The sequence below is a fragment of the Erpetoichthys calabaricus genome, chromosome 13 (genome assembly GCF_900747795.2).
Source record: "Erpetoichthys calabaricus chromosome 13, fErpCal1.3, whole genome shotgun sequence".
NCBI classification, from domain to species: Eukaryota; Metazoa; Chordata; class Cladistia; order Polypteriformes; family Polypteridae; genus Erpetoichthys; species Erpetoichthys calabaricus.
In genome coordinates this window covers 139,888,882-139,914,287 of record NC_041406.2, presented here as the reverse complement: position 1 = coordinate 139,914,287, position 25,406 = coordinate 139,888,882, and the positions used below count along the sequence as shown (strand labels likewise).

Sequence of the window (25,406 nt, the reverse complement as noted above, 5' to 3'; positions counted from 1 at the left end):
ACCTGTAAGTTCTGGCATGTGCGACTTTTAATTTATCCCATCCATCCATCCATTATCCAACCCACAGCTACATCCTAACCACAGGGCCACGGGGGTCCACTGGAGCCAACACAGGGCACAAGGCAGGAAACAAACCCCAGGCAGGGTGCCAGCCCACCGCAGGACTAATTTATCCCCGTTTTGGATAAAAAAAACTTTCTGATCCCGATATTTGGACTTTCTTCTCGTTCAACGGTTTTTAAATTCTTGTCTTGCGTTTCTAGCTTGGCGAAAGATTGCTTTGTCTTTTTGGTTTTGACCCCTGTTTGTAAAGTTTTGACCACGTTAAATCTTCCAATCCCGTATTTAAAATCTTTTTGACCGTTTCTTGTTGAAACAGAACAGGGCCATTCACTTGGAGACTCTGAAACACCCGTACATCCTTGCAGATATCTGATGTTCTGCATCTTCTTGCCTTTTAAGAACACCCTTCTGACCAAATTCCTTGTCTTCTTTCCAGAAATGATCACATACCTTGATCAAAAATATGAGTCAGAAGATCTTCAATATTGCGAACGTTATGTTTTTTAACATACGTATAAAACTGGAAGAGAGTTATCACTTCCTGAGGAGAACTGGAAGGAGAGAAGAGAGAGGAGGCCAGCTCGTTCCTCCCCACCATTTCCTTGACGATAGACCCAATGGCTGAAAAAGATTAAACAAAAAAAAAAAAAAAAAAAAAAAGAGTATAAAATTTTGTGACACCACTGTTAAACTTACTCAACCTCCTGTCAACGCTGCTGAAGGTCATGTAGTAGAGCCGAAACGGGCGTTCTATTGAAGCATGCTGTCAGTCAGGCGCTGGGGCTTCGAATTACTGCGCATGCCCACAACGCAGTTACGTCATGTATTCCCCTGTTTGTTGACACGCCCATTGAATCGGATAGGACTCCAGCTGTAGGCGGGGTTTGACAGCGCGTGTTCTCTGTCACTGCACGTAGAATGGAGCTGCCTTACCTTATAACGGTGTGTCCCGCATGTTCTCTGGAGGTTTTGTGTTTGAGCGCTTAACGGACTCTTTTAATAGTTTGGCCTCATTTCGTGGAAGTTGATCTTATCCGCTGTCTCACTCGGGGTTCACAATTGTGCCACGTTTTCTCCCCGCGATTGTTATTCCTTGCTGTTATTCACATTACCGGCTTGTTTTGTTTATTTGCTTTGTTTGTCTTATACAAAAATTCAGAACGTGATTATAACTGATTTGCGACATGCATGCACCTTTATACTTTCCAATGGATTGTAGCTGCGTTTGTCGAGGGTTTCCAAAATAATTAGAAATACATCAACTGAGTAGGTTCAGACATTTTGGGCTATACAAAATTAAATTGTATTAAGTTTGAAGTGCATACAAAGTATTCTACCTTTTTTTGGGGGGTCAAGCTAAAGTTATAAAATGGAACGAACCTTAACAAAACTGATGATGTCATTTCTCAATGTCGTCTCCACACTTGTCAATCAATACACTTGTGCCACCTGCCTGGAAGTGCCCGGATTATAAAAGGTTTGGTCTCGTCCTCGTGTACTGCTTTCTTCACGTCGTCATCTGTCTTGATGTTTTTCAGTGATCCAAAAAGGTGGAAGTCACACGATGCCAAATCTATGGCAATGCCTCAAAGTTCAGTTTCTCCAGACAAGCGTTGGTGTTCATAGCAGTGTGTCTGTCATTGTCTTGACAGCAGTACCCGCCGCTTGGATCGAATAGCAGGCTTCATGTCAGTCTCCAGCAAGTCACAGTAACTTGCACTAGTGACTGTGGTACCCCTCGGCTTGCAGTGTTCGACAATGACTCCGGTGCACGAGTGGTTGTGAGGACAAGACCAAACCTTTTATTCTGCTGGAATCTGGGCACTTTCAGGAAGGTGGCACAAGTACATTGAGAATGGTGAAGACTCCATTGAGAAATGCCATGATCAGTTTTGTTAAGGTGTGTTCCATTTTCTAATAAATCCCATTTTCTAACTTTAGCTTGACTCCCCCTCCTATAATCCAAGTGTCTTCATTTCAAACACACGAGTTTTGTTATTAACATTAACTTAAAGGCATCCATCCATTATCCAACCCGCTATATCCTAACTACAGGGTCACGGGGGTCTGCTGGAGCCAATCCCAGCCAACACAGGGTGCAAGGCAGGAAACAAACCCCGGGGCAGGGCGCCAGCCCACCACAGTAACGTAAAGGCATTCTAAGTTAAAGTAATTCATAGTTTCCTCTGTATTTTGTGTTGGGTATCTTTTAGCTGTTAAAGTTGCTGAAACTGCGTGCAGTATTGTAGATCTAAAGACCTACCGTAACTATCAAGGTGTGCTACGGTAATACAATTCGACAAAGCAGGATGAATCCGTGGAACGCTGGCATCACAGGTGTGAAGACACCTCATATGGGGCATCAGTCCATTGCATGGCACAGTTGTTCATACCTTGTAAAATTAAAGGCAATGTTCACACTGCAGCTAAATGCAACTCCATTCGGATCTTTGGTTCGTGGATGTGTTTGAATTTTGAAATAGAATTTTTCAGTATTGCACATAAGCACTGGGAGTGTCAAAACAGCTCTGTCACGGTAGGAAGGTCAACCACAAGGCAGGGAAGAAAGCCATCGCTAACCACCTCTTCCAAAGAGACCTGAGCACAAGTCCTGGGATGGACTGTAACGTCATTTGTGGTAATTCTCTAGACGTTTGGCTTTTCCACCTCCATAGCTACTGAAACTATGGAGGCACTGGAGGATGGCACCTTTTTGGAGTACAAAGTGTAATAAACTCTGCACCGGACAAGCATTTTACAACTAAAACTCACAAAGAGAGCTGCTTTTGTTTCCTTTTGATTTGATTGCCATTATTAGATTTTTTGAATGGACATTTCATATATTTCTTGTCCCTCCTTGGTCACCATTCAGACCCATTCTTTCAGAAACATCATTATGTTTGTTCTCCACGAAAACATGAAATTTAAATTTTTTTCTTGGCCACCACTACAAACTGCATGGAGTAGGAAACATAAAACATTATTATTTTAGGTGGCGCAGACACTTAGCAAAAGAAAGACAGGACTGAACGCTTACCTGCTCCAATACTGTCTGGGCACTTATGGCAGTGAGCAATGCAGTCGCTCATGTTCTTCCTCACTGTGGCTGCGCTGGTGTAGTAGACGTTGTTCGGTCCGGCACACTCTTCCCAGAATGATAGCAGGGCTGGTGTTTCATTAAGAGCTGGAATTACTTCAGATAAACAAAGCAAATCAAATCTCATTGCGTCACATATAAAACCACACTCATCTGCACAGCTGCCCGCACACCTCCTCATTTTTTGCCCATGAGGATTTTGCAGCTTTGAATATTGGATTTGCTGCAAATGAAACACACAAGCAAAATCGGACGTGACCAAGAAATGAGTGTGTGCAAAATGGACGGCAATTGATTTAGAAAGAAAGGGCAATCATCATGCCTTGTGTGTACGTGTGGGCATGAGTGCATCCTGTCTGCTAAAGTATGGCTGCACACGGTGACTGCTTGCCCATTGAATTAGCTGAAACAGCACAGAGGAAGGATGAATCACAACGGAGATGACAAAAGAATGGAGAAGGGATGACCCTGAATCTCTACTAAGGTCAAAGGGCCCTCTCAGGACACGGAACAGAAATGAGTGAGCAGACATGTCAACAATTAACCTCTGTTTAGTGCCTTTCACTCCATCTATCTATCAATCTTTTATATAGTGCCTTTCACACTATTTTTATATAGTGCTTTCACACTATCTCTCTATCTTTTATATACTGCCTTTCTCTTTTATATAGTGCCCTCTCTTTCTCTCTATCTATCAATCGTTTATTTAGTGCCTTTCTATCTTTTATATAGTGCCTTTCACACAATTTTTATATAGTGCCTTTCACACTAGCTATCTATCTTGTATATAGTGCCTTTCACACTATCTTTTCTATACTGCCTTTCTTTTATATAGTGCCCTCTCTTTCTCTCTATCAATCTTTTATTTATTGCCTTTCTATCTATCTTTTATATAGTGCTTTTCACACAATTTTTATATAGTGCTTTCACACTATCTTTTATATAGTTCCTTTCTCTTTTATATAGTGCCTTCTCTTTGTCTCTATCTATCAATCTTTTATTTAGTGCCATTCTATCTATCTATCTTTTATATACTGCCTTTCTCTTTTATATTGTGCCCTTTTCTCTCTTTCTCTCTATCAATCTTTTATATAGTGCATTTCACTATATTTATCTCTATCTATCTTTTATTTAGTGCCTTTCTATCTCTTTTATCTATCAATCTTTTATATAGTGCCTTTCACACAATTTTTATATAATGCCTTTCACAGTATCTATCTCTCTTTTATATGTAGCCTTTTTCTCTCTCTCTCTATGTCTTTTATATAGTGCCTGTCTGTCTGTCTGTCCTAAACACACTTATTCCAGTTAAGGGTTTCAAGAAGTCAGAGCCCATCATTATTTATATAATTCTGTGTCGGCCTGCTGGTAAATTTTCTGTTCGTGGGAAGCTCTACCGTAACATTCTGAAATGTGCTTAAATCATCGAGGGTTTGGGGAGCAGAGCCCATCCCAGTGGCACTGGGCACAAAGTAGAAGCCAGCCATGGATGGTGTGCCAGTCTATCACTAGGAATAATTAGTCTTTTAAAATTAATTAATTAATCATCATTATCATATTTTAAGGTAGTGATGAGGAAAAAGTAACGTAGAAGGGATATAAAGACTTTAATTTAGAAGAGGGCAGGAATTACTCTATCCACTGGTTTCATAACATGAAATATTCATTTTCACATTTGTATGAGCTTGTTTAATTGCATAATGTTTCATTTGATTTATTTATTTATTTATTGTTATAGTGAAGGAGATTCAAGTTACAAACCTTCTGCCGCCGAGGAGGCGATTCCAGTCCTTTCCATGCTAAATTCTCCGATGGTCCCCAACACCAGAGCTTGGTCGGTGATTTTCTCAAGGAAGATCTTCTGTAGAAGTGCATCTCCCTCGGAGGAGATCAGCTGCTGTCAGAGAGAACACTAAACACGGTGAGTCATTTAGACCCGAGAAGAGGGATTACTGAGTGACTGAAAGTTTTACTAAAAGTTAAAGGACACCAAATTTGTTTTTCTCTTCTGCTAAAAGATAGCAAGATGAAAATTGTAGTTTTGTATTCTAGTAAAGTTTAGTTTGAAAAAAAATGTGCTTTTGTTTTCCACTAAAAGTCAATAAGATGATCCACCGAGGATGTCAGGCCTTGTCAGATTTCTTATCCTGCTCACTTGTCTCCTGCTATTCGAGTTTCATTTTGGGTTCTCATTTGACTCTTTTTGGGGAACATTCACTCAGAACACATCCACCAAAGTGCACACAGCACCCCTCACTCTTCGTCACACCCGTCCAGCCCCCATGCTGATCCCACTCGGTGGTCTCCGGGGTGAGGGCTCAAGGACCGCGGCTGCTCATAAAACTACTAAGATGCGTTTTCAACAAGAGCTGTTTGTGTTTTTTTGTATGTTTTATTCTGTATTTAATATGCTAACACAACACTTTGATATTCCAGACATCTTTTTTGATTACATTTTTAGAAAAACTACACAAAATGTGTATATCTGATTTTTTTTTGATATATCCAATTTTTTCTTATACATTTTATCCTGTTTTTAAAATGTTAAAAACAACATTTTGATATCCAAGATGTCCTTTTCAATTTACATTAAAAAACTGAACAAATTGTGTATATCTGGTTATTATTATTATTATTATTATTGTATATCTTTCTTTTTCTTACCTCTAAGAGCTGGATGCAGTATTGTAAATGTGTGACAATGGCCAAGTCCAGGCTGTCACCTCCTGCTGTCAAAGGCGAGCAGGCGGCCCCTCCGCTTTGGCCAAACTCCGTGTTATCTGCCAGTGTGTCACTCAGGTGGCTCATAGTATCGTTGCTCTCTGAACTGTTTAAACATAAAAATGAAGAAACTCTTGAAAATCAGGAGTCGATGCTTTATGACTGCTGTCATGGAGGGCAAGCTGACAGTGTGAACGGTGACGGAGTGCGCATCTCCACACAGAACGACATGACCGGGGCTGGGATGCCATTGTTATGGTCACACCAGGGTTCCTCCATGTCTCTTGTTTAAAGTCCTTCTTAGTTCTGTTGCTTTGCACCCTCCCCCACCATAACCAATCATCTATGGGGGCGGAGCGAAAGCTTTAGATTCGTCAAAAATTTCGATCTGCAGTTTCCGCCGGATCTTGATGTTTTAGGGTCCCCTGATATCGAAAACATCAACATCTCAATGGTGGGTGTCTGTGTGTTTGTCACAGTTTCTTGAGGATGGTCTAGAGCAGGGGTAGGCAACGTCGGTCCTGGAGTGCCACAGTATGTGCAGGTTTTTGTTCCAACCCAGTTCCTTAACGAGAACTCAATTATTGCTGATGAAGCAGATATTGCTTAAGTGACATTTTAATGCTTCATTTTAGTGGTCTCGCTTGTTAAGGTTCTCCAACCTTAATTGCTTATTTCAATCTTAAACTGCTGCATTCGGTGTTTTAATTGCTCCTTATTAGCAATAAGATGTAAAACAGGGGTAGGCAATGTCGGTCCTGGTGGAGCCGCAGTGGCTAAAGGTTTTCATTCCAACCCAATTGCTTAATTAGAAACCAATCATTGCCAATCTCAGACCTTATTTAATTTTATGGCTTGTTAGTCTGTGCAATGTAAGGCTTTTATATCGTAGATTTTTTTCCTTTCCAAGGATATCATCCAAATGATTTGAAGCCTAAAACAGATATTTTCAGTCTGTCACATTTTTCTATTAAGTGTTTTATTAAATCAAACCGTGCATGATGAACACACACAGATGTAATTGGAAAAAAGCTAGCTGGAGAACTGCTGGCTGCTTTGTCTTTTACATCTTATTGCTAATAAGGAGCAATAAAACACTGAATGCAGCAGTTTAAGATTGAAATAAGCAATTAAGGTTGGAGAACCTTAACAAGCGAGACCACTAAAATGAAGCATTAAAATGTCACTTAAGCAATATGTGCTTCATCAGCAATAATTGAGTTCTCGTTAAGGAACTGGGTTGGAACAAAAACCTGCACATACTGTGGCACTCCAGGACCGACGTTGCCTACCCCTGGTCTAGAGCAAGAGTTCACAAACTTTTTTCGGCCACAGACCCCTTTACCAAAAACTTTTAAAACCGTCGACCCTCTAGTCATTTACTTTACTTACTCAAATTAATACATTTGTATAGTACTCGATATTAAATATTTCACTAGATATCAAACTTTTCATTTTAATCACTTGTAATTAATGATTGAAAAAGATATAAGGACTACGGAATATGGCATTATCTTGCGCAACATTTAATATCGAAACCTGCACTAACGAAAATTAAAGCAAAAAAATATGAGCAGAGTTTTTTTTTACATTTTTGACATTTATGAAATATATATGTAAATTCAAAATAATTTGTGAATTTCCCCTTGGGATTAATAAAGTATCTATCTATCTGTAAGTACAAATATTGAAATCACTTTATTAAACATAAAAATGAAGTGAAAAAGTCAACATATTCAGACAGAATTAAACAAAAATAGTCCAAGCTGTACTGTCTGCATTTCTTTTTTGGTTCAGTCATATTATTATCTGAAGAAATAAAAACTTTTATTAACAAACAATTTCGATAAAAAAAAAAATCTTGATTAGGTACCTATTGGAATCATAGATATTTTGAAGTAACAAACAAATAGCAGTAGTAAGGGGGTCTATTTTTGTTGTCATCAACTCCCACATTTTTTTATTGAAACTATCGACCCCTAGAAAGTTCAAATCGACCCCAGGGGATCGATATCGACCACTTTGGGAACTCTTGGTCTAGAGCTACAACAAACTTGAAACTTAAACCTGTTATGAGATGACGATGTCTTGATTCATTTTTCAGCCAAATCAGGCAACAGAAAGAGGCACTTTCTGTTGAGGAGCCCTCAAATGAATTTTTGATAATATCTCAAGAGTTATGGCAAGTACCGCAATTCTGCAATGAATTATGAATTCTTTTCGTTAATTGCTGTCACAATGAGCTATTTTAGGTTCAGAAAGATCAGCATCAGAACGGTTAATAATTATTGAAATGTTATGGAATAATTCTGGTAACTTGGTTCCTAGGGCGCAAAAGCCTGCTGACGCTCACATCCGAAATTTTTTCATTATTGTTCATTGTTTTTCAATATTGTTCATTTTATTTTTGTTTAATTACGTATTGTCTCTTACTTTTATTCTGTTTGGTTATTATATAGTATCTACAGTATATGCATGCTGCAATTTAGTCATGTTCCTTGTGGTTTGTGGGTGGACCCTCCAAGAGGAGGGGCCACCTGTCAGTCACTGTTAAGGGTCCGCCCCCAGCCCCATAAACACAGGCTGGGAATTGAAGTCCAGGGGGGTTCATTTCGATTGTCCTCTGGTGGCTTTTGGTGGTAATTGTGAATATTGTGATTTTATTTGATCTTTGCTCAGGTTCTCCACTTTTTGCTCCTGTTTCTTGGGTCACACTTGCAGATTTCAATTTTGATCATTTTTTTTTTTTGCTCTTTTGAATTTTTTGTAGTCATTTTCTTTTTTATTCAATAAATCCTCCTTCATGAAGATTTCTAGTGGCCAGGGCCCCCGATCAAATGTTAGTCAATCTGGAGTTATGATGCAAGAGTAAACGAGTTCATTGTATTTTCAACCTCCCTGGTCCATGAAGATTTTCTCATCTTCTGCTGGTCCACAAGTTAAAAACCACTGCTCTAAAACCATGAAAGGAAACTGTCTGGAGGCTACGGAAATGAGAATATTGAGATGGATTTGTGGAGTAAAACAAAGCTTGATGAGACCAGGAATGAGAGAATTAGAGGTGGGGCGCAGTTAAATTTGGGTAAATCTCTCAAATAAAATACAGGAAAGAAGTTTAAAGTGATACAGGTATGTCAGGAGAAGAGAGGGGAGAAGACTCATGGATACAGAGGTGAAGAGGATGACCAAAGAGAAAGTAAATGGACAATGAGAAGGGGAATCTAAGGTAGAAGGGGGTATATCAGGTGAGGAAGTGTATGACAGACGAGAATAGAGGAGTCTGGTCAAATATCGTGACCTCACATGAAAATTTGAAAAGCCTTAGTAGAAGAAGTTCTTGTTGGGTGGCCTTATCAGACCCCTTATTCACCCACTGAATAAGTCAGACCTCACTGAATGATTAAATGATTGCCAGATTTTGAATATGGTCTATCCAAAAATTGTTGTCTATGTGTCAAATTTACTGAATTGCCAAGCCCGAAAATATCAACTACATTTTTAGATAACCTTGTATTAAAAAAAAAAAAAATAGAAATTGCCGTGGCGCTTCACTACCAGAACACAGAAAGAACTCGGCCACGTTTGTCCTGCTTCCACTCCCTCCAGTGACTCACCAATCCTTTTCTATATCCATCTCAAGGTACACTGAGGGTGACATGGAACTTCTTTGAAACCCATCCTGATTATCACCATTTTCATCATCTTCAAAATCGGAGGTGTCGAGGAAGTCAAAACTTTCTAGGGCACTCTCCACGGTGAGGCTCAGACTGGAAGACCTGCTGCTCTGCCAGGATGCCTTGCACTGCGAAAAGAGACAACGACAGATTAAGCATCTCTCTCTATGAATGGTTGACCTTAATGCTTTATTAGTTTTAAATTGGCAGAATAGGATTAACAGAATATTCAAAGATAAGGTCCTCACTGTGGTCCAAGGAATGGGGCAGAGACAGACATCGTGCATTGGCGGCCATGCGCCAATTCTGTGAGGCCTGTAGCTCATGAGCAATATGTGAGTGTGTCGGTCCAGGTGGGCTCCACACTCCCTAGTCAAGTCTGGCAGCATCTTTAACCAGGTCTGTCACAAATGGTGGCAGCGGTGGGATTCAAACCCATGCCTCCTGAGAGATTGGAACCTTATTTATTTAAAACCTGTTCTGTGCTGTGGACCTCTTATCACAGTGAGACTGAGCAAGATCTGTGATGTCCTTTGATTTCCAGAGCCGTCTGCACACCAAAAGGAAAGGATGCGCCAACAGGCATGGGTGAAGCATTGATCTCCGTTTGTGATGGGGACTGCCGTTTGCAATTGTTCCCCACGAACAAGGAATTCCCAGTAAGTGCAGGTCATAAGCTTGCAGTGATTAAGTTTCTGCACTTTGCACATACTGGTCGTCGCAACTACCGACTGGGTGTTTTAGTGAGGTCCTCGGTTCAGCACCTCTGTGGTCGCCCACAGCCTCTGACGGAGCACCAATAGACCATTGAACTTGACTATTCAGGCAGTGAATGGCTTCTCAGGCTTTCTGTAAGGGAATCAGTGGGAGGATCATTACCGAGCCCCGAGGTCCACCTGACTCTGTCTCTCCCACCAGTCCTTCCCTTCCAAGGTAGGACCCACCAGACCCAACACGGAACTTAAAGTCGCTAAAAAAGGGTCCCTGATGTTAAGTCAGTGATTTTAGGCTAGAATTAATTTTAACAGATGTTTTAACCCTATTTATATGCCTAATATGAATTAATTGCTTTTAATCCCTAATCTTAAAATTCAGAACAACAGCCCTGATGTTAGGTCCGTAGAGTGGGGCATGTTTGTAACCCTATAAGTGATCCGTTGATTTTTAGATATTTATATAATTTGTAATTTATGGTGTATTTATTAATATTATTTATATTAATTACATATTTTTAAGGTAATGATTTTAGCATAATATAGGATGATATCCATTTTGGAATCCCTATTGTATGTGGAGATTTTATTTCTTTCTATGGGTTTTATAGTCTATATTTAAGTAATTTTAGATAGATAGATAGATACTTTACTAATCCCAAGGGGAAATTCACAAGTGTCCAGGGAACAAGTCTGTGGAAGAAAATTGTAGGAGTGAAATCGATAAAATAGATAAAAAGGTAGAAAGATAAAGTCGTACACGGAGCTGCTGGAAAGGCTGCCACTCGCGGTGGCGCCTGAGTCACAAGACCACTGACTAGTACGCCTGTTTTACAAATTAGTATGATTTAACTATTTATTTATTAGAGATTTCTTTGTCTGGGTACAAAAATTGTTTAAGATTAAAAATAATACTCTAATCTGTGTATCTGTACATTTCCCTTATAGGGGAGTATCCTCCACTACCCTAACCTAACCCAATTTCTCTCAGTGCTTCAATATCTGCATTTTCCACGTCCGCTGTCTTTTTTTTTTTTTTTAGGAACGTAACCCCTGTGGAAAACGAAAATTGACTGTGTAAAATTTCAGACAAACAGAAGCGATGAAGAATTTATACCATTGACAATTATTTAATGCTTATTTTGTGCGTTTTATTGGTTTTTAACTTAACCTGTTCATTTTATTTTTACATTTTTTCCATAAATAACACTATGTACTGTTTTATCCACAGTTCATGTGTCATGGGAGTATTGTATTATGAACCCTGCTCATGCATTAAGTGCACGGACTCAAGCCTAGTAAGTATCTGTATGGGGCGAGCAGAAATATGTCTTGCCTCAGGTTGCATTATCTAACATTCTGGTCCCGATGATCAGTGAGTCCTTGAAATTTCCATCACCCTTACCTGAAAAACCTCAACATAAATTTGTTATTGACAAGCAAATGTCGGTTTATAATCCATAATTCATTTTTTTTTTTTTTACCTTCAACAGATCCTCCAAGCGCATCACCTCCTGTTTCAGTGCCTGCAACTCCGGGTGCATTTCTTGTAGGGATTCTAGCAAGCGACAAACTTCATAAATGGACTCCTCTAACTTCCCCGAGAGAACACACCTGTGGCTTTGTGCCTGCTGGTTTGGCAGGCCGTCGTAATGTGTCCTGCTGGGGTCCACCAGAGTCTCATTGGAGGCCAGCCTCTGCACCAGCTGCTTGGTAATATTCCCCTCGTCGGTGTCCAGCTCCACAGGCTTCAGTTCAGACGTGTCATCCGTGTCTTGCAGGAGGCAATCAGAAACATTGGAGTCTGAATGAAGGTCGTGGCTCATGGGGTTAGACAACAGGGGACAGTGACCAAAAGTGAAAAGTGAAGTCTCATTGTGTCCAAATTCCCCAGATTTGGTGTCATCAATGTCCAACATGTCCTCTTGGATGATTAAACTAACCGTGGTTTCCTCTTCCTCTGTGGAGCATGATGTGGTGTCGTTGTCTGGAGGTGTAATGGTAATCTCAGGATTGCTCTGGTCAAAGTCCGAGGCTGTGCCTATGGACAACTGGATAGAGTGCCTTCTGGTGGGCTCATTGAAGACCATGGAAAAATCACTCAGACTGTTGGCTGCGATTCCGTTTTCTAATGAGTCATTAGGAGTAGAAGGCTGAAAAATACAAAGTCGTGTTAGAAATGCAAAGCTGAAGCCTAAGGGAGGTGTGACCAAGAACCCAACCGTCAATCTGACAGAACTTGAGAAGTCCTCAGCTGAGATGGGAGAACCTGTTGGGAGGAACATCCCAGTAGTACTCCATCAATCGGGCATAAAGGGTAGTTGCTAAATGGAAGCAACTCTTGAGTTAAAAGTGTTACGGATCTAAAATCATAGCGAAAAGGAGCCAAACTTGAAAGTACCCTGGACAGGATGGCAGCCCATTGCCAAGCACCCTCGCATACATTTGATCTAACCCACCCGACACTAAACCATGCAGACACTAAGCACGGTGTTGATCAAACATGGTGCCATTGTGCCAATCAAAAGTCAAAATTACTACCAGCACGTTCCTACAGTAGTCATGCATCTCTTATCTGAATTTTAATGGATCATTTACAGAATAAAATCTCATGTCAACATAGACAGTCTGCGGTAGGCTGGCACCCTGCCCGGGGTTTGTTTCCTGCCTGGCACCCTGTGTTGGCTGGGATTGGCTCCAGCAGACCCCCATGACCCTGTAGTTAGGATATAGCAGGTTGGATAATGGACGGATGGATAATATACAGTGGATTCGGAAAGCATTGAGACCCCTCCACTTTCTGCACACTTTATTGTGTTGTAGTTTCAAATTTCCAAATTTTGCCCTTCCATCTACCCTCAAGAATCCATAAGGACAAACGTGTTTTCAGAAAGGTTTTTAAAAGTTATTTTAAAAATCAGAAACTGAAATCTCTCCTTGCGTTCGGGAAGAAAAGAAAGGAGTGAAAGAAGTAAGTTACTGTCTAAAACAGTTAAAGCACTCTTTACAAAAGCTCCCTAATTTATCATAAAGAGCTTATAAAAATGTAACTTACAAAAAACGACATGTCGCTAAAAGTGGGTGACTCGGGGGTGACGTGGCTGTAGATGGAGATCCGTCGTTGCAGTGCACAGACTTTTTTCACATTCCCAGTGGGCAGACTGAACTCCTCCAAGTCAAATGGACTGAAACAAAAGAAATGTTTATTTATGGTACAAAATCTTGGAAAAAACATACAGTATGGTATTTACTGATAAAAAAAACAATAGTGGCAGTGGGCACACTTTCTTTCATTTCTCAGTCATTGAACACCAAAGGGTTTGCCTTCCAGAGCAAGTCAACAGCCTAAAAAAATTGACTTTTCCTGAATACAAAATGAATTTTAACAAGCTGTGCTACCATCTAAGATGGAGTGAAATTTAAGTAGTCATCAGAGACCTCAGCATTAACATTTGTAGTGCACCATATCATGCATATGTCTCTATTATATGCCATTTGGTATGGGATTCGTAAAAGCAGTGTTATTGTCCTCACAGGTGGAGCAGTGGTAGTGCTGCTGCTTTGCTGTAAGGAGACTGTGGAAGATTGTGGGTTTGCTTCCCGGTTCCTCTCTGTGCGGATAGCGCTTTGAGTACTGAGAAAAGCGCTATATAAATGTAATGAATTATCATTATTATTATTATTATTGTTTGTGATGCGCCATCTGTTGGAATGACAAATGCATTGTATGGCTACAAATTATTAAATTTTCGTTTCCCCTTTTTGGCACATAAAGTATTATCTATCTAAATGTTTGTGATGCACCATCTGTTGGAATGACAAATGCAATGCATATATTTCTGTTATATGCCACGAAGTAATGGATTCGTAAAAGTAGTGTTAAGGTTTGAGATGCACCATCTGTTGGATTTACAACAGCAATGCACATGTCTCTGTTATAATCCATTTTGTATGGGATTCGTAAAAGCAGTGTTAGTATCTGTGATGCGCCATCTGTTGGAATGACAAACACAATACATTTTGTGGCTACAAATTATAAAATTTTAGTTTCCCCTTGGGGACACAAAGTACAATCTGCCTAAATGTTTGTGATGTACCATCTATTGGAATGACAGATGCAATGCACATTTCTCTGTTATATGCCATTAGGTATAGGATTTACAAAAATATTGTTAAGGTTTGTGATGCACCATCTGTTGGAATGACAAAAGTAATGCACATGTCTCTGTTATATGCCATTTGGTTTGGATCCATACAAGACATAAGAACTTCCAGCTTGGACACTGGAGAGTTGCTACTTTCTGTATCTGGCTTGTAGATGGCAGTAGGATGGTCACAAGGCCAGATTAAGACCCCTTAGCAGACAGTTGATCATACTTTTAACAATGCAGCGCATGAACACTGGGTCATTTCAGTGGTATTTCTCACTCTTCATTTCAGCGCAAGACTCAATTGCCTCATTGCCCCATGGGGCAGGGGTAGTCTCATCTTGATCATTTCAATGCAGGGGTGGTCTCATCTTGATCATTTCAACTTGCAGATACTCAGTCCTTCATCGAGTGGTGGGGGAAGTCCCCTCTGGTTCACTCTGACAAATGGATATTCCATCATTTCATTGTCCGTTTGGCCGGGTATTCGTGAAAAGGCCCCTTTGCCTAATGGGCCCCTGGGCATATCAAGCACTACTTGATGGTACTTTATTTATAGAAAAGTAATACATTTTGCATTCAATGAGATTTTGAAAAATAACACATAAAAATGAATACTTACTACCATATGACTTCCAGGTTGAGTTTGATGGTGCCAAGGTCATTGATGTCCACCGCGACCGTCTGAGGCTGAGAAGTAAATAAGTTTTTGGTTTCACAAATGACACATCCCACCAAAACGTGGGCAGTAAGGCCCTTTGATTCAACCACCTGCAAAACAAAAACAGATTTCAAATCTGCGATAGACACACACAAAGACACATAAAATAGCATTCAAACTCGGAAAAGACAGACTTTAATCATTTATAAGGTGAAAGAGATGGTAGCATCAATGCACCTTTTCTATCTGTGTGTCCCTTTTGTGGTTTGGCATTTAGGGTCCTTGGATCTTTTGCAGGCTTTTTTTGCACATATTTCGCCATGTAGAAATTTTCTAAAGTTTGTGTTGATTGTTTTCGTGCGACCGTTTCGTGGTTTACTTTTGAGAACAGGAGTTGCCATTTTGTGCAACCCTGCAACCACCAAATGGCGTAAGTCATCATGTGGCAGTTTTTGGATCATTGTCACATATCAAAGCCCTCCGAATGGTTAGTTAAACTTTAAAATAATCGTTCAGCGTTTAGAACTTCTCGTGTGTTCCCTTTTGGTTAGCATTTTTGGTTTCGGCATTTCGATTTTTCAGCTTTCCGACTCTGGCTCATGTGAAGGCCTGTGCCTTTCTTCTCACGGTCCGAGTTCTCATGTAGACATGTCTGCTGGTAACATCTTAAATTTGATTTCTTGTCCTGCACGGGTAGTAATGACACGTTTCTATATGCGAGTTTTGTGTCTTTGTTCGTCTTTGTTAAGAAACTGATTTGTGGAGGTTTCTAACCATTTTTGTTTGTTCTCACAAACTTTAGCTTGTATTTCGTTTTTCTTATACGCCACATGACCATGATAGGTGTATTTGTGACATAAATGGTAGGTACTATATAAATATGTCATCAATTCCGTATTTCGTTATTCTTTGCTTGGATAAACTTGAAAAATCTTTAGCGGTCGTTTAGTTTAAGTAGGCCGAGTGCTCGGTTTTGTTTGGTCTTTTTCATCTTTTTTGACTTTTCTTGTGTTTTTGTCTTCTGATCTTCTGATTTCAAACAGGCCCAGTCCTAACTAGGACTCTTGGATGGTGTTATTATCTCTCGGTATTTTCTTGTCTCTCATAATAATCCCTGGAGACACTGTCTCGTAACTGAAGCAGTTGATCAATGAGAAGAGAAAAGCAAATGGCCAGAAAACAAACAGAAAGAAATCAAAGAAATGAAGAAAGGTACAAACCAGCACAAGACGGGTAACTAATCACTCTACGGCTTCTATGATTATTGCTTAGGCATAGAAACAGAAACCATAAGAAGCCCTGGCCACACAAAGTGTCGTGTCGTGTCTCAGCCCCAGTTCCTCCCCTGGTTAGGGTTCAGATTCATGTTTTGTGTCTCTTTTGATTCTGTAATTTCTATTGTGTCCCACACGTGTGACTAGGAAGGAGCTGAACGGATCAAGTGGAGGTACAGTTAGGTCCATAAATATTTGGACAGAGACCACTTTTTTCTCATTTTGGTTCTGTATATTACCACAATGAATTTGAAATGAAACAACTCCGATGCAGTGGAAGTGCAGACTTTCAGCTTTAATTCAGTGGGGTGAACAAAACAATTGCATAAAAATGGGAGGCAACTAAAGCATTTTTAACACAATCCCTTCATTTCGGGGGCTCAAAAGTAATTGGACAATTGACTCAAAGGCTATTTCATGGGTAGGTGTGGTCAAGTCCATTGTTATGTCCTTATCAATCAAGCAGATAAAAGGCCTGGAGTTGATTTGAGGTGTGGTGCTTGCATGTGGAAGATTTTGCTGTGAACAGACAACATGTGGTCAAAGGAGCTCTCCGTGCAGGTGAAAGAAGCCATCCTTAAGCTGCGAAAACAGAAAAAACCCATCTGAGAAATTGCTACAATATTACGAGTGGCAAAATCTACAGTTTGGTACATCCTGAGAAAGAAAGCAAGCACTGGTGAACTCAGCAACGCAAAAAGACCTGGACGTCCACAGAAGACAACAGTGGTGGATGATCTCAGAATCATTTCCATGGTGAAGAGAAACCCCTTCACAACAGCCAAGCAAGTGAACAACACTCTCCAGGGGGTAGGCGGGCGTATCGATATCCAAGTCTACCATAAAGAGAAGACTGCATGAAAGTAAATACAGAGGGTGCACTGCAAGGTACAAGCCACTCATAAGCCTCAAGAATAGAAAGGCGAGATTGGACTTTACTAAAGAACATCTAAAAAAGCCAGCACAGTTCTGGAAAAACATTCTTTGGACAGATGAAACCAAGATCAACCTCTACCAGAATGATGGCAAGAAAAAAGTCTGGAGAAGGCGTGGAACAGCTCATTATCCAAAGTATAGCACATCATCTGTAAAACACGGTGGAGGGAGGCAGTGTGATGGCTGCCAGTGGCACTGGGACACTAGTGTTTATTGATGATGTGACACAGGACAGAAGCAGCCGAATGAATTCTGAGGTGTTCAGAGACATACTGTCTGCTCAAATCCAGCTAAATCCAGCAGTCACATTGATTCATGATACAGATGGACAATGACCCAAAACATACAGCCAAAGCAACCCAGGAGTTTATTAAAGCAAAGAAGTGGACAATTCTTGAATGGCCAAGTCAGTCACCTGATCTTAACCCAATTGAGCAGGCATTTCACTTGTTGAAGACTAAACTTCAGACAGAAAGGCCCACAAACAAACAGCAACTGAAAGCCACTGCAGTAAAGGCCTGGCAGAGCATTCAAAAGGAGGAAACCCAACATCTGGTGATGTCCAGGAGTTCAAGACTTCAGGCTGTCATTGCCAGCAAAGGGTTTTCAACCAAGTATTAGAAATGAACATTTGATTTCCAGTTATTTAATTTGTCCAATTACTTTTGAGCCACTGAAATGAAGGGATTGTGTTCACAAATGCTTTAGTCGCCTCACATTTTTATGCAATCGTTTTGTTCACCCCACTGAATTAAAGCTGAAAGTCTGCACTTCAACGGCATCTGAGTTGTTTCATTTAAAATTCATTGTGGTAATGTACAGAACCAAAATTAGAAAAAAGTTGTCTCTGTCCAAATATTTATGGACCTAACTGTAGTTACTCTCCAGGCCAGGGGGCAGCAGGGTGCACTAAACCTACCTCTGTTATCTCTACAGACCAAATGCGGGAAAACCTGCCAGATTTAACATCACTTCTGGCACCCTGGCCGACGCCACTTCTGGTTCCGGTGCCCAGACTGACACCACGTCCGGTTCATGGCTTATAAAGCCGCCATTTTCCAAAACCTTGTCAGTTCAATGCTGAAACTCAACCTGACAACAGCTTGTTTTCTTTAAACCTTTTGCAGCCAGGGACAACATACGGGTGTCTGCCCCAAACCTTTCCTGTGTGTTGAGACTCATTCTTTCACAGTTGTGTACCTACATTATTCTTCACTTTTTTACATTCTGTATGCCTGTGTTAATGTCCCATGTGTTTTGCGGTGGTCTCTGAAGAGGAATCACAACTCCTTTTTATCTGGAGGTGCTCTAGCATTGTGCCTGCCGTTCACTATTTGAGCAGACCTTCTGGACTTGATTTATTAGGTGCTGTCGTGGTTCCTGCTCACTTTCAAATCATGGCTCCCTTTGATCGTCCCCTCCACTCATTTCACGGGACTGCTGCACAGGTTTTGTTAGCACAACTAGATGGGTGCCATCGAGGACAAGTGACACGGCAAAGGAGGGGTCAAGAGCACAATCCAGGATCCCACGTGATACCCAGCCTGCCAAATGTATGTCAAAGATCAAGGTGCAGAGACACCTGGGAAAGGGGAGGCTGCTATGAACTGGTGGTCCCAATGTTTTACAGGGAAACCTTCATTCTGACATTGGGGGATTTTGGTGGAATGATATCTTGTATATAAGCTGTGTCACACACGTGCGCATACGTGGACACTGAATGGACCGAGTGAAGGTATTTCCAGGTTTTGTGCACTAAATCTTTCTCTGTTGTCTCTGCAAACCAAATATGAGAAATTCTGCCTGATTCAACTTCGAAGACACTACTCCCGTTTCCGGCCCCAAGACTGACGTCATTTCTGGCTCCAGCCCTCGATGACATCACTTCCGGTTCCCTGCCTTAAATAACAGACCACTTCCTTCTCTGCTCAGTTCAGTCTTGAACTCTGTTCTATGTACAGTAGACCCCCACAAAGTTGTGGTTCAGGGTTCGCAGACTCAGTCGTTCGCGGATTTTTTCCTTAGAACCTAACTATTAATTGTTAGTGGAAAGCGCAAATATCCTCCGCAATTTTTTATGGCTTTTTTACTGTGTTGTAGAGAGAACAGGAAGCAACCACTGAGGGAAACGCGGTTTGGGATGGCGAAAGTAGCCAATCCGAGAGCGTTATTCATTTCTTGTTGCTGATGATTGATTGCTGCTTTGTGACGCGTCTCCAGCTGAGTGTCCTCGTGTTTTCCATTTTGTTATTGTTTTGTTATTCTTAAACACACAAGATGTCGGCAAAACACCCTGCACCTTCTAAGGCTTCTGACGCTGAGCCTAAGCACCAGAAGAAGTTTAAAACACTCCAGGAGAAGGTTGAACTACTGGATTTGCTCCGGAAACTAAAAAGTTATGCTGCAGTAACGAGCCACTATGGCATTAATGGAAGCACCGCATGCTACATAAAGAAGAACGAGGCAGCGATCCGGAGTACCGTATCTGTAAGTCTCTGTGATAGTGCCAAAAAGGTAATGACCGTAAGGAATAAAAATATCATCAGGATGGAATCTGCCTTGGCACTGTGGATCACCGACTGCAGGAAGAAGAACATGTCCTTGGATGGTAACATCATCTGTAAGAAAGCATGGAAATTGTACCAGCAGTTCGCTACAAGAGACAATGTAGCAACTTCCCATCACAATGTTCCTGAAATCTATAAAGAAAAGCCAACACGAAACCCCACCAGAAGAAGACCCGTCCAAAGATACGACTGAAGCACCTGAAGAAGAGGCACCACCCGAGGAGTTTTAAATCCTGTGCATTGTACTGCACAGCTACTTCATCATCATCATCATCAATATCATTCATCATTGGTGAGTACCCGTACATTTTAGCTGTATTTTAATTAAATGAAATTATTATGCATTTACTCTACTTATACCAAAGAAAACGTGCTTGCATGAATTACAGTACGTATAGCGGAAACATCGGGATTTTACATTCTAGCACCGCGGGAGACATAGCAGTACAGTACTGCACAGTAGATGGGTTTACCTTTTCATTCTGTTTTTAGGTAATGTATTAATGTATTAAGCTGAGTTTGTAACGAATTTAAAGTGCTTTGGGGGCATACTGTATTTAGGGTTGAAACTATAAAATTAGGTATTTTTTAACCACATCCAAAACTTGCAGTTTTTCACAATTCGCAGTTGCTCTAGGAATGTAACCCCCATGAATTTTGGGGGTGTACTGTACATCAGTGTGATTATTAATACCCTTTTGCAGCCAGGGACAATATACGGGTGGCTGCCCCAAACCTTCTTTTTTTGTGTGTGTCGAGGCTGGTTATTTCACAGTGGCGTAGTCGGCAGGATTTCCCATATTTGGTCTCCAGAGACAACAGAGAAAGGTTTAATCCTGGCCTGGTGTGGAAATACCTTCACTCGGTCCACCTATGCGCACCTTGTGTGACAGCTGATAAAAATTTTGTATGTCTTTATTTTTTGAATTTGCATTTTATTTTTTAGAAGGTTTAAAGAGCAAGGAAGATGGAGCAAGCAGTTTTCTTCTCTACCCCCAAAGCTTTAGGAATGCGAGTTTGTGTGACTGAATTGCTGGCCACCAGTGACAGAGAGGTCGAGTTTCATTGCTTAATGACTGGAATTTCCTTCCTTCATTGGTTGTTTGAAGGATGTGAACAAGAAACAGAAGGACTTGAGGCAAGGGGCTGTGCCTGAGCTGTTCCATTGGTGGATGGCCTAGGAAGGTGGGTGTGCGTGTGTGTGTGTGTCAGGGACAATAAAGAGAGAAGCTTGAAGAGGCCTACTCTCTCTGCCATGTTCAAACCAAGCAGACCAGAGGATGACCTGAAGAAAGCAGGCTGCCTGTGCCTGTGCAGATGATGAGCTGATCAGAAAGAACTGAAATGCGGCTGTAAGTTATTGTGTCACCTGAAATTACACATCTAGTCAGGTTGTATGGTCTCGGTTTACAAAGCCACATTCTATTTGCTTGTACTTCACTAGTTATAATAAAATGTATTACCCATAATTCATAATTCATAGTTCAAAGTGTAGCTCTTTCTCGTGCCTGTTCTTTCACTCTGTCCAGTTGCCTAAGGTTATAGGGGTAAAGAAGAGAAGTGGGGAGGAAGTGCTGAACTGAAGTGGTGTCTGACCACAGAGTGCTACGAGTGAGGCATTTTGGTTAAATCTACACAATAGACAAAATGAAAGGGGAAAATAGGGTCAGCGTAGGACCCTGGAAAACAAAACAGGGATGAAGGTAAAAGTCAACAAAATCATTCACCACATACCAGTCTGTGGCTACCCAGACGAGAGGACATTGACGGCGCAGTACCTTGATTGTGATGCGGTCCCGAATCATCGGTAGGAACACCATGTCTTCTCCGTCCCAGGTTTGCTTTGCATTAACTTCGATCTTCCCTTTCATTTTCCAACGCTGACGGCCATAGTGCATAAATATCTAAGAAAAATAAATTGGATTAATTTGCGTCGGCACATGAAATTAAGGCAGTGGGTTTCCAATTTATGGTCATTGCTGACTCATTCCAGTTGACAGCTCTACTTGTCACAGACGTTTGAATAAACTTTTTTAGTGAACTAAAGGCGGCACTTACTTCGTACTGATCTCCTGGGCAGAGACGAGCAAAGCCAGCAAGACCTGTGCATGGACACAATCGGAGAAAAGCAAGTAAATCCACATTTGAATGTATTTATTAACAGGCGCTACTTTGTTTTATTTTAAAGCCTATCAGTCCACAGTCAAACCCACTTAAACGTGGTGTAGGATTGCAGAGATGAGAGCCTATCCCAGCAACCCCAGTGCTCGACGAGCGTCTAAGCCTCACAGGGCACTCACACGCACACACACACACACACACACAAACAGTGCCACCCAAAAATTCACAGACGTCTGAATTAGAGTAAGCTGCCCAAATTCGGGGTGTTTATAAGAAATTAAATGGCTTAATTCAGTACAACATCAGAACACTTGAGACGAGAACAGGCCATTCAGCCCACCAGAGCTCGCCAGTCCTCTCCACTTATTTCTTCCAAAAAATATCAAGTCGGGTTTTGAAAGTCCCTAAAGTCTTACTGTCTACCACCCTACTTGGTTGCTTATTCCAAGTGTCTGTTGTTCTTTGTGTAAAGGAAAACTTCCTAATGTTTGTGTGAAATTTCCCTTTAACAAGTTTCCAACTGTGTCCCCGAGTACTTGATGAAGTCATTTTAAAGTCACCGTCTCAATCCACTGGGCTCATTACCTTCATAATTTTAAGCACTTCAGTCAGGTCTCCTCTTCATCTCTATAAAGGCTCAGCTCTTTTAATCTTTCCTCATAACTCATCCCCTGTAGCCCTGAATCAGCCCTGTCACTCTTCTCTGGACTTCTTCTTGTGCTGTTATGTCCTTTTTGTAGACCCAAACTGCCCACAGGACTCCAGATGAGGCCTCGCCAGTGTGTTATAAAGCTTGAGCAGAACCTCCTGTGACTTGGACTTCACACATCAAGGCGCTATATAACCTGACATTCTGTTAGCCTTCTTAATGGCTTCTGAACACTGTCTGGAAATTGATACCTTAGAGTCCACTGTGACTCCTAAATCCTTCCCATAAGGTGGACTCTCGATTTTCCGGCCGCCCATTGTGTATTCAAACCTCACATTTTTACTTCCTATGTGTAATTCTTTACATTTACTGACATTAAACTTCATCTGCCACAAATCTGCCCAAGCCTGTCTGCTGTCCAAGTCCTTCTGTGATGATATAATGGATTCCAAATTATCTGCTAATCCACCTATCTTGGTATCATCTGCAAACTTAACCAGCTGAGGTGATTAAGTGCATCATATACAAGAATAACAGATAATAAATAATCAGGTCATGTCATTTTCTATCCTGCTTAATCCAGACCAGGGTCTTGCAGGGGGCAAGCATATGGTGCAAGGCAGGAACAAACCCTACACAGTGTGCCAGTCCTTCACAACACACAGCAGCCACACACACAGAGTGGGCCAATTTAGTGCTGCCAATCCACCTGACCTGCACGTCTTTGGACAACAGGAAGAACTTGGAGCTCCTGGAGGAGACCCACACAGACATGGGGAGAACATGCAAGCTCCATGCGTGACGTGAACCCTAGTCTCCTTACTGCAAGGCACTAGGCCACCATGTCAGCCAATAAGAATATTAACAAAACATTTTATTTATTTAGCGCCTTTCCCATGCTCAAAGCGTGTCACAGAAATTCAGAAAGAACAACCAGGTATATACAACATAGGATACAAATAATATCTGTGTAAGACACTAAATAAAGATAGATAATAGCGCTGCCGCCTCGCAGTTAGGGGACCCGGGTTCGCTTTCTGGGTCCTCCTTGCGTGGAGTTTGCATGTTCTCCCCATGTTTGGGTGCTCCGGTTTCCTCCCAAAATCCAAAGACATGCAGGTTAGGTGCATTGGTGATTCCAAAATTGTCCCAATTGTGTGTGTGTATGTGTGTGTCCTGTGGTGGGTTGGCACCCTACCCTGGATTGGTTCCTGCCTTGTGCCCTGTGTTGGCTGGGATTGGCTCCAGCAGACCCCCGTGACTCTGGGTTCGGACTCAGCATATTGGAAAATGGATGGGCAGGACATATAAAACATTGGAATTGAGTAAGTTTGTCACCTTTGTCACCGATTCTGTTCATAACTTTTATGGACAGAATTTCTAGGCGCAGCCAGGGTGTTGAGGGGGTCCGGTTTGGTGGGCTCAGGATTGGGTCACTGCTTTTTGCAGATCATGTTGTCCTGTTTGCTTCATCAGGCCGTGATCTTCAGCTCTCTCTGGATCGGTTCGCAGCCGAGTGTGAAGCGGCTGGGATGAGAATCAGCACCTCCAAATCCGAGACCATGGTCCTCAGCCGGAAAAGGGTGGAGTGCCCTCTCAGGGTTGGTAGCGAGATCCTGCCCCAAGTGGAGGAGTTCAAGTATCTCGGGGTCTTGTTCACGAGTGAGGGAAGAATGGAGCGTGAGATCGACAGGCGGATCGGTGCGGCGTCCGCAGTAATGCGGGCTCTGCTTCGGTCTGTTGTGGTGAAAAAGGAGCTGAGCCGCAAGGCGAAGCTCTCAATTTACCAGTCGATCTATGTTCCTACCCTCACCTATGGTCATGAGCTATGGGTAGTGACCGAAAGAACGAGATCGCGAATACAAGCGGCTGAAATGAGTCGCTCCGCAGGGTGTCTGGGCTTTCCCTTAAAGATAGGGTGAGAAGCTCAGTCATCCGGGAGGGGCTCAGAGTAGAGCCGCTGCTCCTCCGCATCGAGAGGAGTCAGATGAGGTGGCTCGGGCATCTGATCAGGATGCCTCCTGGACGCCTCCCTGGTGAGGTGTTCCGGGCACGTCCAACCGGGAGGAGGCCCCGGGGAAGACCCAGGACACGCTGGAGGGCCTATGTCTCCCGGCTGGCCTGGGAACGCCTCGGGATTCTCCCGGAAGAGCTAGAAGTAGTGGCTGGGGAGAGGGAAGTCTGGGCATCTCTGCTCAAGCTGCTGCCCTCGTGACCCGACCTCGGATAAGCGGGAGACAATGCATGGATGGATGGATGGATGGAATTGAGTAAGGGACAATAAACCAGAATAAAAGGTAAAATATAAAATTTTAGAAAAGAAAAACCTGAATTGCTGATACAGATATGAATCATCGTGAGCGTCTAGACAGAGAAGGTAAACGTCACGAAGGGTCAAACACTCCGCGCAAGTTCAATGGCTTCCCGAAGAAATGCATTTGATGTTGTTGATTTTTTGAAAGAATGAAGCGAGTCGGCTGATCTCATTAATTTAAATCCTTTGTTTTTAGCTTGGTTTACGGAGGTGGGCATAATGCAAAGGTGGAGGTCTGTGGCAGCAAGAGGCGACTTGACCACTCCGTGCACCGAATGACCAGTCAGACCAGGACCAATGAAATGACTGAGTATCTGCGAGTTGACTAAGCGATTGAGTTTCTGGGAGTTGCCTAAATGATCAACCGTAAGTTGAAATGTCCCCCCAGCCCCCAAACCAAACAGTTGCTATCCCCTCCACTTGATGAAAGTCTTGGACTGAAATCAAAAGTGAAAAATGCAGCACTGT

At 41.9% G+C, this 25,406-nt stretch overlaps 1 protein-coding gene across 1 annotated transcript in view; it reads right to left on the bottom strand.

Moving 5' to 3' along the window:
* Nucleotides 1-111: 111 nt before the first annotated feature.
* The window catches only part of ripor2 (RHO family interacting cell polarization regulator 2), a 48,696-nt gene continuing 23,401 nt past the window's right edge, over nucleotides 112-25,406 (bottom strand). The window contains exons 9-19 of the mRNA XM_051935584.1: nucleotides 21,913-21,956; nucleotides 21,633-21,758; nucleotides 15,039-15,187; nucleotides 13,324-13,453; nucleotides 12,628-12,631; nucleotides 11,753-12,537; nucleotides 9,496-9,683; nucleotides 5,825-5,987; nucleotides 4,922-5,057; nucleotides 3,095-3,256; nucleotides 112-684 (exon numbers count right to left, since the gene is read on the bottom strand). Of these exons, the coding sequence (XP_051791544.1) occupies nucleotides 506-684; nucleotides 3,095-3,256; nucleotides 4,922-5,057; nucleotides 5,825-5,987; nucleotides 9,496-9,683; nucleotides 11,753-12,537; nucleotides 12,628-12,631; nucleotides 13,324-13,453; nucleotides 15,039-15,187; nucleotides 21,633-21,758; nucleotides 21,913-21,956 (2,066 nt within the window). The 3' untranslated portion in view covers nucleotides 112-505. The remainder of the gene's footprint in view (nucleotides 685-3,094; nucleotides 3,257-4,921; nucleotides 5,058-5,824; nucleotides 5,988-9,495; nucleotides 9,684-11,752; nucleotides 12,538-12,627; nucleotides 12,632-13,323; nucleotides 13,454-15,038; nucleotides 15,188-21,632; nucleotides 21,759-21,912; nucleotides 21,957-25,406) is intronic.